At 37.0% G+C, this 12,247-nt stretch overlaps 1 protein-coding gene across 9 annotated transcripts in view; it reads left to right on the top strand.

The window, feature by feature from the left end:
• Positions 1 to 9,509, top strand: part of SLC4A4 (solute carrier family 4 member 4) — a 523,229-nt gene extending 513,720 nt beyond the window's left edge. For all 9 annotated transcript variants that reach the window (XM_056803353.1, XM_007495656.3, XM_056803351.1 and 6 more), the window contains 3 exons: positions 1,271 to 1,367; positions 3,998 to 4,077; positions 4,924 to 9,509. In XM_056803353.1, coding sequence (XP_056659331.1) covers positions 1,271 to 1,367; positions 3,998 to 4,041 — 141 coding nt within the window. In that variant the 3' untranslated portion in view covers positions 4,042 to 4,077; positions 4,924 to 9,509. The remainder of the gene's footprint in view (positions 1 to 1,270; positions 1,368 to 3,997; positions 4,078 to 4,923) is intronic.
• Positions 9,510 to 12,247: the final 2,738 nt, after the last annotated feature.

Raw genomic sequence — 12,247 nt, 5'->3', positions numbered from 1 at the left:
GAAATTTAGAAATCGGTTTTCTCAAAGCAGTATGAATTGGCCTCAAGCATATACCTGCTCCTCCCTTGAAAGGCCAAGAAACATTATTTCTTTAATTTTTGACCCGAGCCCAAATGTAATGTCCTCTGACATAAAAAGTAAATCTTACTGCTTGGTTGGCTCAGAGAGTTGGGTGAGTTGGATCCTTTCATGTTGGCCCCATTATCAAATTCAAATTTATACTCTGGTATTCAAGGTCTGGCCTTTAAGGTTGACTTCACTCTTTCCAGCCCTTTTCCCTATTACTACCATTTATGTACTGTACATTCTATACAAACCAGATTAGGAACAGCTCCCTAAATTCAATCACTGTTGCTAGGTTAGTGTCCTTTGTATCCAATATATTCTAATAAAGTCTGCTCACACTCATGTATCTCTTTTATGGTTTGTAAAGCCCTAGACACATGCTGTTTCTTTTTATCCTCACCCTATGAAACAGATGCTATTGTTATTCTCAGTTAAGAGATGAGGAAGCTGAGATTGAAAGATGAAGAGACTTGCCCAGGATCATACAGCTAGAATGTGTCAGAAGCAGGATTTGAACTCATCCTTCAAGTCTGATCACAACCTTTCAGCAGTATAATTTTCCTTCAAGGTTCACCTCCTTTGTGGACCTTCCTTGATCTCCTAGCTGAAAGCAATCTGTCCTCAAATTTTCCTAAAACATCTGAATCCCTTATTATCCTGCCCAATCATGCCTTTCTATGGATTACATTTCTGTAATCCTGTGTAAGAGTTGTGCTTGTGTAAGCCCCTTGAGGGCAAGGATTGTGTCATTTTTTAAAATCTCCTGTGGCATCGTGGTGAGGTTTCCTAGAAGGTTTTCTAAGAAGCCATTTCCATTTGTTTATTATTTTATTTGGCTAACAGAGCCTGGTGCAATGCTATGTATGGCCTGATTAATGAGAACATACATTACTTAGAACTCTGAGAAAATTTAGACAACATTAGAATCAAGTGGGTATGTTGTGGGAGGTTTTTCCTTTATATACAAGAATGAGTTGAGGAAGAAAAGGTTTCAAAAACTAGTTGTGATGATGATTCTGCAATTTTACTTTGACCCCCTATAACCAGATGGAGGGAGAAAACATCTGTTGGGAAAAAAAGGAGAAAAATGTCCCCATTCATTGTTTTCCATTCATCTCTCTGTAAACAGCAGGTGGAATCTTATTGGGGGGGGGGGGGAATGTGCTTAGAGCCTTCTAAGACCTGTCCCACATTTTATCCACAGTCTGACTGCCCTTACTCCGAAAAAGTTCCAAGTATTAAAATTCCAATGGACATCATGGAACAACAGCCTTTCCTAAGTGACAACAAACCCGCTGACAGTGAGTAGAACTAACCTCTTAGATCATGCCTGCTTGAAACTGACTTGCGCTATCATGGGAGTTAGAATTAAGTTTGAGAATACTATCCTTCCCCCATCACCTTTTTTTTTTTTTGCCTGATTTTATAAAAAGATTTTTACAACTCTGAAGACCACATTTTTTCACTCCTCTTCTTACCTCCTAACAGCCATTTCTTAGCAACTAAAATATGTATTCGCTTGCTAGTGTTCTCTTGGCCTCTCCAAAAGACCCCATTTCTATCTGTTGCTAACCTTGGCACCAAAATATCTCTTACTACCATTTGCCATTAGAGTAGTAGCTTATGCTGTCACATCACTGTTACTGTTTGTTTTCCTTAGGTCCAATCAGTGGCCCAGTTGACTCTTAAGTTCTAGGTCATGGGTCTCTTCACCAGTAATTGCTAAGATGGAAAGTATTGATTTGAATCACCAATTAAATTGGGAATCAGGGAACTTATGGATACTTCTTTAGTGATTTTTAATTCAGTGTTACAGGTGTTTGACTCCTGATTTAAAAAATTATTTTTTGCTGCCAATAATCACTTTTTAGAACAACTCTGTACCTTTTGATTGGGAGGGAACCTACATGGGAACAATCAAAGACCTTTGACTTTTTTCCTAGCCAATTTCCTAGGGAATAACCTAGATCAGTGATGGTGAACCTTTTAGAGACTGAGTACCCAAACTGCAACCCTAATGCCCAGATAGGGGAGGGAGAAAGTGGTTCCATTGGTCTGCTAGTAAGAAGGGTGGGCGATGTGAAAAATATCCTCAGGTGTGGTAGAGAGGGGAAGGCTGCTGCCCTTTCCTGCATTCATGTCATAGGTTCACCACCACCACGGCCCTACATAAAGAGTTCCTAACTTGGGGGTCTGTGAATTTGGATGGGAAAAATTATTTTATTATAATTATTTCTTTTTATTTCAAAATTTAATTTTATTTATTTAAAAACATTATTCTGAGAGTGATCCATGGGATTCAACAGACTGCCAAAGATCCATGACACCAAAAAGATTAAGAATCCTTGCCCTAGCTAGAAGAATCAATGCCTGGCTATGATTATTCATCATTTTTGACTTGGGGTATTCCCTCACATTGATGTCATGGCTTGGCGTCTAGACCTTAATATTTCATTGCACATAATCTGATACATATAATAGAAACTACAGATTGTTCTGAAAGAGAAAAAACACCTTAGTTTATGTCCTAATATCCATCTAAGTACATTTTTTCTATCCTTAAGCAAATTCTTCTTTGCTACTTTTCTCTTTATTTAAACTTCTATGGTAGGAAATTGATTCCTTACAGTTAACAGATATCCTTGAATACTTTCTCATTTTATAGGGAAAACAGCATAGCCATTTGTATTATGTGTATGACATTGATACTTTTGTAATTCAATAAGAGATTACAAAGAAAGAATGGAAGTTAATGATCAATGATGTAGGAGAGTACAAAAGATTCCATAACTTATAAGATCCCATTCAGAGACTAAATTTTGCTAAGCAATATCTGTGTGATTTTTGGTTGATGGAATATTTTTATTTGCTTGAATGTCCAAACCTGAATCTGAGAGGATCTTATTTTTAATAAGTCTTGTAACTAGTTTTTTTTTTTAAGTTAGCCACTTTTGTAGATTGCTGAGGCCAAACAAAAATCATATCCTGGTTGCCAGCCTGTATCTCAGCTTTGGTTTGCAGGCATGGGGGGGGGGGTGCTAGTACCATACTTGAAGCCTTTTCAAGTAATGCTGGAATGACCTTCTGGCATGTAGAGTCACCTTTACACAAGAACCAAGTGTTAGGAGAACTTTAGTGGAGACTAACAGTGGTAGAAGGAGGCAACATGGTACAAGTAGGAGAGAGTCAGTCTGGGAGCCAAAAAGACCTGGGTTCCTAACCTGCCTCTGACATGTACTATGTGACATACATCAGGCAAGTCACTCAACCTCTGAGTACCCAAGGTGAACTTTCCAAGGCTGTAAGTTGCAGAATAGTTGCTGATCTGCAGTGGTGGAGAGAGTTGTCTTCATGTGATCATGTGCCAAAGCAAAAAACAAAGCAAGCAAACCAAGCCCATATCAGCAGAAGAGTAAAATTGTCCTTGTTTCAATCCTTAATTTGAAGGTGAATTTATTATCTGTCCATGTTCTCTTTATTATCTGATAAAGACCAATGAGTTTTCTAAACATCTCTATCTACTGCCTCAGAAATCAGCATATTAAAATAGAGGGAGAATAAAAGATTATTGCAAAGGAATGGTTAAGAAGTTTACATGTGATGTTTCTTCCTTGGCCCCACAACTGATCTGAGACCCACACTCCAAAACCTTTCCACAAAAGTGTTATCCTGTAGGTAATAAAGTGAATGACTGTGCTTTCAAGTCTTACTATTTAGATTATATTAAGATAATTAAATGGAAGCTTTAACTTCACAAGTTCATCTTCATCATTTTCCATATGTGAAAAAGCATCAGTGAGAGACCAAGATGAATCATTTTCATCTTTTGTGGGGGGACCGATTTTGGATTCATTCCATGCTAACATTTTCATTTTCAGTAAAAGAAATGTGCTTTCCCCCAAAGACCTGTTACTTTGTTTAATCTTTCCAGGAGAAAAGTCACCAACATTCCTTGAACGCCACACATCATGCTGATAAAATTCCTTTCCTTCAGTCACTTGGGATACCAAGGTAAAGAACCTCGCAGCATTGTTTTTATTTTTTATGGTTTTGGCATGCCATAGGATGTGTTTCCTCAGAAATGTGCTAAGAGCATAGGTTATTGGGCAGAACTTCTTGTTCTTCTTCACCTTCTGATAACAAGTAGTCCAAGAACCAATGTGTGCCCCGCTTCTGCTGGTGCGAATAATGATGCTGAACATGTTTCTTAGAAGTAATTAGATTTCCCGGTTCCATGACCTCAGAGTTCTGGGTCAGTATTCAGGCTTGTGACATCAGGGTTGTTATTCACCGATTTAAAGAGGCTGTGGATTAGAGATTTATGACAACAACTTCTTCACTCACTGTGGATTACCCGTCTCTAGTGGCCTTACCTCGCCCTACCTGCTTTCAACTTCTTTCTTTCCCCGTTAGAAAGTAAACTTGTTGAAGCTGCTTTACTTTTTATTTCCAATGCTTAGCACAGTGCCTGGCACCATACTAAGGTGTTTAATAAATGTTTTTGGCGTGAGTTGATTTAGCAAGACTCAGGAAACTTCTCATCTTCCTAGATAGTTCAAAGACAAAATATTTGCTGACAGATACCAGTAGCAACTGCATTTCTGTTGGGGTTTTTCCCTTAATCTTTTGTGGCAGAGTGAAAGGCTCAGTTTTTAGGACTCCCCTTGTGTTCACCACCATCTGGTCAACCTTCATCTTGAGAGGATGGAGTAATTAATCCAGAGCAGAGACAAAAATGGAAAAGATGACATTAGAGAAAGCAGATGCTGTATTCTCTTGCACAGTCAATTCATGTATAGTGAACATAAAGGATCAGTTATAACTACTTGTCTATTATTGTTGTTTTTTTCTACTCAGCCCTCCTAGGACTCCAGTAAAAGTTGTGCCTCAAATTCGAATAGAACTTGAACCTGAAGATGATGGTTATTTCTGGAGGAGCAAGGGAACAGAATCTACGTTGTAACCTGTTTGTCTCTTAACACTGAATTCTTTTCTTGTTGTGGAAAATGATGTTTTTCTTCAGTTTGTGTCTTTTTTGTCCCTAGCCAAATATCCCAGTACCCTTTGCTTCCATCCTGTGTGGGGAAAATTGTGACAAGAGTGCACTTTTATAGATGATGAATTTTCCTTGAAGAATTTTCCTGTTCTCAAATATATATTTTGGCAGGTTTTTTTTTGCCACCCAAAACACAGACAGACAGACAGACAGAAAGACAGACAGACACACACACACTCACTCACACTACTATCACCATCACCACCATTCTTTTCCTTTTGCATCATTAAAAAAAAGATTTTGTAATGGATTTCACTAAAGCATCAAGATTACTGACAACTTTAGCAGGGAAGTTAGATTTGCTGGCTTATTCTTCTGTCTAGTTGAACCAAGTCTGAATGACCTCCAGTTAAATTCAGTGTCTTTGCTGACCTAGATTCCCACCCCTAAAAAATGCTGCTACCTAACTAGTCCATGCTCTTAAACTCTTCCCTAGTAGTCTGAAAAGAAGGTACTGATTTCACTCCCTGCACAGAGATACTCTGGCCATTATTGTAGCATGTTTTGGAAGTCCCATTTCCTATGCAACTTTTATTTTAACCCTCTAATGGGTTTATCTGTTGAGTCTTTTGAAGAATATTTTTCTTCCTAGATTTTGTTGTTTAAACTATGGGGGCCTAACCTGCAACTTATTTTGTTTGTCAATTTTTTAAACTTTTTTTAAATTACTGTAAAGAAAATGAATTTTTTCCTGCAGCAGGAAATCTAGTTTTGAGTAGTTCTACCTCCTATCTGTAGCTGCCAGGCTTTCTGTAAAAACAACATATTGTAAATAATGTGATTTTTGTACACCTAAACACACACACGCACACAATCTTGAGGACGTCATGGGGCTGGATCTGATGATAAGCACCGTGTTTCTAAAGCATTATTTTTTTAAAATTTCTTTCTTCCTTCTTTTCTTTTTTTTTTTTTTTAAAGTTCTATGAAGGAGATGGGAAATGGGGGCCGTTAACTACTTTGTGGTTTTAGAATATAGTAAATATAATGGCAATTAATAATGTACTCACTGGTGATTGTATTCTCATGTTGATATCCTATGCAGTATTTTCTTTTTTTTAGAATTCTTTCACATAAAAACAGCGGTGTTTTTATGTATGTTCATGGATGTAGTCTGCATGTAGCCAAACCTGCATGCAAAGCTAGAAAGAGAAGGACTGTTGGCAAGCGAATGAATGAGCTATTGAGCCTCATGTATCAGTTTTTGGAAAACATGGGTCTGACTCATAATTGACAAGACCATTCAGGAGTTGGAGTGAGAGGCTAATGTGGGCAGATACATTTTATTTCTCAGAAACCTGTCACCAATAAATCCGCAAGCATGTACTGGTCACCATACCCACGTGAGCTTATCGGGAAGTACGTAGGTGTAGCCACCATGCACTGTACATATACACTGTTCTGGGTTGTTATTTTTTTTTTAATGAGCAAGATGAATGTCGTTTGTGATTGGGATCTTTTTAAAGTCGGGTTTTTGTATATATGTTTCTAAATTAACACAGCATAATGAAAATCAGGCATTTAGACACCAAATTTAGCATGGCATTTTAAGCATATCCTTTTAATAGGTTGCATTGTATATTGTGAATGTGCATTCGACACAATGTTTGAAATGTCTACACTCTAAGAGTCATATAACCACTTTTCTGATGCAGACACACTGTAACAAATAGGGGACGGGGGACTGGGACCAGAAGGAAACCGTTGGCTTTGGTTTTCCGATACCTGTCGCATTGTGGGTCCCATTCCAAGACCATAAATCTGAATAGGACGTCTGTCCCAGGGGAAAATCTTTTGAAAAACCCAGCTTGTGAAGAGACCACATTCAAAGCAGCTCTCATCCTGAATATTTGCTTTCTTTGTAGTACCAAATAACTGTAACAGTGGAATCCAGTGTAAACTATGGATTTTTGTTACAGCCTCCAAGGGTTTTATTTAATGGAGAAAAATACCTTTTTGTGGTGCTGAGACCTCACATGTCGAATTCTTGCTGCACATTTAAAGTGATCACTCTCCTTACAACCACTAATTAAATATATTTATCTAGGTCTCCCCCTCTCCCGCAGCCAAGCATCTGTGAATGTTTCCTCCTCTGTCTTATTGAAGGAAACATTCAGCTAAATGTAGAAAATAAATCATCTATGAGAAAACTTCTGACATATTAAAGATCCCATCTTTTAAGGCAATCTGGACAATAATGAGTGGTCTTGTTTGATTATCAGTTCAATTCAACTCAACAAATTCTTGTTAAGTGTCCTGTGTGACCAGAGCACTAGGTTAGGTCCTGGGAGAAATACAAAGTTTAGAGAAGGTTTGCACCCTACTCTCTCAGAGCCTAGAATCTCGGTGTCTAGACTGGGAGCCATATTTAGTTCTTTCAGAGAACGCCAAAATGATGAAAAGACACCAGTGGTATATGCGAAATTCTGGCCCATTGACATAGATTTACACTTCTCTTCTGCATTTTTAATGGCAAAGACTGTTTGTACTATATGCCTATAATTAGACACTAAATCTGATTTTTAATAAGAAAGCTGACTTAGATGAGATGAAGACACAATATTCCATTTTCACTTCCTAGGGAAAAGACTTAAGAGCCAACCCTTTCATCATCTTTTACCCCTTAAAACAAATTGTAAAGGCATTCTTTTCAAAGAAGGGGTCACTACACATGAAAAAGGTTATGTCTATACACACAGGGTTGGTGGGCTGTTTGTGCTTTTACTGAATTGATGTCCATAATTTGTTTTAGCAAAATGTAGCAAATTGCCAGGCCATTGTATTATTGGTTAGACACAGCCTTCATCAGATTATATGGAAAAGTCCAATAATTCCCACAATGTCCAGCACCTTTGGACATAAATAAGTGAGCCCTAGGAGATTCAAGTTGATAGATGCAAATAGCAGGCAGTGAATGGATTAAAAGTGTTCCTTAATGAAATGCCAGATAAATTTAGGTAAGCCAAGGCCTTTTACAACTGATGTATCAGCATATTGTAGGGAGAAAGGCAGTCACATTTGACACAGCTGACTTTGTACCAATTTCTTAGCAAAAGTCATAGCTTGAAAATCAGATTCATGTGTATATTCTAAATCCTGATCTTCTGTTGTCTTGTCGCACTCCCTCCATGTTTTAAACAACTGGACGTGGTAGTTTTATTTGTGAAGACAGAAATGGAAAAAAAAATTACCAGAGGAGGGGGAGAGGAGCCTGACTTTACTGCATTAGATATGAAATATAATTTGAAGAATAGACATGTTACATATATAGAGTATATAACATATACATGCATATGTCCATGTGATACACAAACACTTAGAGAATGAGTATTTTGTTGACAGCTTGTGATCAATATCCAGAAAAACCTAGTCTTCCAGGGGGTTTGAACCATGTTTAAGTACTTGAAATGTATTGACTGCTGAATTCTATGTTTAAAAAGAGAAACGTTTGTTCTCTTCTGCAGAGGTTGGCATTGTTTGGGAATGGGACAAAGATTTCTGGATTTCTCTTCACACAACTTAATTCCTTTGTTGCTGGAGCCTGGCATTTTTCTTGCATTATAGGATATTTTTGGCATTAGCTCATGAACTGCAAGAACGTAAAACCTGGTAGCTCCAGGTGATCAAGAACTACCCAGTGATCTCCTACATGGCCTCTGACTATCAGGAGAACCCTGGGATTTTTCAGATCTAGAAATTCATTGTACTTTGTTTCAGCCTTGACATTAGAAGGAAAAAAAAACCCAACAACTTATGCAATATATGCTAACCAGTCCAAATATGCTTGGACCAGAAATTTGGGATATGGTTTATTTTTCAGCTCATTACTTTGTGCTCTGTGGGAGCATATCAAAATGCAAGCTTCTGATACTTCCTTGGCAAATATTGCAAAGAGATTCAAACTCAGGGCTAAAGTTATCCAGTCAAACTTTTCAGAGCCAGAAATCACTTTGTCCCAGACCTACAATGTGAAAAGGGTGAATGAATCCTTGCCACTTTTTTTCACCTGTCTAGCCATTTTCTTGGCTAAAGCATCTCCATACACATGACTTTGGAATCGAATTGATACGCACTTTCAGATACTCTTATTTTTATTCTCTTAAAAGTCTTTATTAGCTTTGGAGAAATGATGCTTCTTTTTATTTTAAATGAAGTAGATCAACGTGCTGGAACAAATTGAAAAAAGAGCAGAAAACATTTCAATATACTAATGATAATTTTTTCCAATATAAAACATGAAATTCCTATAACATATAGTATTTTACAGTTTTATGAAGCTTTCTATTTGTGACTTTTATGGAATCAAGAGATGAAGAAGATGAGATATTTTAGCATTTATATTTTTCAAAATTAAATGTATACTTAAATAAATAACTTTATGCATTTAGAGGTGTCCAATGTCTCTCTTGTCATGGCCTATGTTATTGTAAATAAGAAAAAATAAGAGGATGTATTTTGCTTGAGTCTAAAGCCTATGTAGGGCCTGCTTTAAAAAGTGCCTACACAAAAATAAACCATATGATCATAAAGCAATGATGAAATTATGAAAATTCCTTCCATGAACCAAAAACCTACTTAGAAAATATCTATAAAACAGCTCTCCCCCTATTTGGCTCCACATTTCACACACCAGTGAGAGTTGGTTTTCTGCCTGCCTCTGGAAAATGTCTATTTTTTTTTCTTATAAATCAGTAGTTCCCAAAATGTGGTCTAAGAGCCCTGTTGTGTTCATTAGATACTTCCAGAGGACTGATGAGTTCAAAGCTATTTTCAAAATAATGCTATGACATCTTAATTTTAATAAAGTGCAATAAACAAAACCCACATAAACACAAATTTGTTGGGATGAGAGCCCTCAACAATTTTTTTTTAAGAGTATCACAAGATGCTGAGATTAAAAAGGTTGAGGATCACTGCTCAAAGTCACAACGAGAGATTGAGGAAACATGGTGGTAGAAGAAAACACAGAAAAGAAAAGAGACCTAGGAACAACAGAGAGAAGCAATAGACCAGATTAGAAATAGCCCAAATGAAGCAGATGAGGAAACAGGACTGAGTACCGCGCTACAGTCTGATGTCTTTTGGCTCAAGAGAAAATAGCTCTAAAGACCTCAATGAGCTTTGTAGGCATCATCAAAAGGAGGAAGGGGAGACAGCTGAAACAAAGAACAGATCAGGGAGACCTCCTTGGCAGTCTAGTGAACCCTGTGGAACCTGTCTCAGAATAACTTTTTAAAATTCATAATTGAAAGCAATGCTACATTTTATCAAGAAGTTAGTAAGACCAAAGATACTAGGATCCCTCATGTAAGACAAAATAGCATTATATTTATTAGGTTATAGTATAAATAACTAGTTAAAGTAGAAAGTATCAATGGTCAATTACTTATTAGGTACCAAGTAGTTACTAGACACAATACCAGAAACAACAACAAAAGAAAACACCTGGTAGGTCAGATGGAATGATTGCTCTCCTTCTTGACTTCTGTGGTATCTGAAGATCCCTGCCTTCCCCCCCTGTCCTTGCCATGTTCTCATGCTAGGTAGCAAGCCATTCTTCCAGCATCCAACAAAACTGAAGGTTCACTTTTGAAGACAAGAACCCTTGGTGCATAAATCCCAAGTTCTAGCTCTTTGCTGAGCAATTCAAGGAAGGAATAAACTAAACCAAATACCTTAACAACTCCTAATTATAATGTACAAAACATGTTCCTACTGATGACCCCAAATCATGGAGAAATATTACATTGTTTTATATGCTCTTTTAAGAAATCAAAATGCTTTTTATAAATGAAGACAGTATGGAATACATTTTTAGAAGAGTTTTCCATAGAAAATAATGAAATTTTCTGGGGTAAGTAGGTGGCTCAGTGGATGCAGAGCCAGGCTTAGGAACAGGAAGTTCTCAGTTCAAATTTGGCCTCAGATACCTCCTTGCTGCATGACCCTGGACAAGTCACAACCCCAATTGTCTAGCCCTTACCACTACTCTGCTTTGGAAGCAGTACCTAATATTGATCCTAAGATGGAAGGTAAAGGTTTACAAAAAAAGAAAAAAATTAAAATTTCAAAACTGGGTAAAAAGATTCAGAAAAAAATGAATATCAAGAGTTGAAAATTCCAAGTACTGGGGTTGTATTCACTTTTTAAAGCTCTCTCTCTAACGGAAAAAAAAAAACAATCAGTACTTAAAGGGGTACATATTATTTTATTTGGGGGGAGGCAAATGTTATTGTACATAGTCCAAAGTCAACTAGATCCTATGTCTAGTTAATTAAAATAATGTTATACTTTACGAAACTGAGATATAGTGAGAAGAGGTTAGAATTGAGAGTTATGATCATGACTAATGGGAAGACATTTAGAGAAGTTTGAATAAAACAATCTCTAAGATTTCTTCTTGCTCTAATATACTACAAACTTCAGTTACTTCATTTGTAAAGCTTTGCACACTATAATGAAATGACTATGATTATTATTATTTTCATCTATTTTTCCTCTTAAAAATCTAGGTCATCTTCTCTGAAAAGAGCTCTGCAGCACACAAGTAGCCCTGATATACCGATCTGGGTTATTCTTTGACAAAGTTCTATGTAAGGAAGGAGACTTTTTGCCTAGCCACACCTTTAAAATAGAAAGATGCCATTCTTTAACGAAAGATGAAGGCAGTCACTCTTGGAGACAGCCCATGGCAAAAACACGACCAGGGCATCCATCAATGTACCACATTTTGGTGTGCAAAAATGAGGTCTATGTAGGAAGCATTGTCTGCAACTTAATTCCTCGTGTTTACCAAAGCCAGATATAGGTTGCTACTGTAGAAAATGTCAAACAAAAAATAAACATTATTTCTTTATTTAGTGTTCTACATTCAAACCCCAAACCAAAAGCCATTGCTATTTTGGCTATTGGATTTAACTTATTTTTATTCAGAACATAGTAAACATGAAACAAAATAGGTATTTGGTCTAACATAGTAGGATACAGGAAAAGAGAATTATTCATGAAAATGCTGTTCTGAATAATAGTGATAAAAGCTGTCATTTATAGAATACCTACTAGGCACTCGGGACTGTACTTAACCTTTTACAAATTTCATCTCATTTCATCCTTAGAACAACCTTG

The sequence above is a fragment of the Monodelphis domestica genome, chromosome 6 (assembly GCF_027887165.1).
Source record: "Monodelphis domestica isolate mMonDom1 chromosome 6, mMonDom1.pri, whole genome shotgun sequence".
NCBI lineage: Eukaryota > Metazoa > Chordata > Mammalia > Didelphimorphia > Didelphidae > Monodelphis > Monodelphis domestica.
Note: the sequence above shows the minus strand (reverse complement) of the source record. Positions and strands in the feature narration are given on the sequence as shown.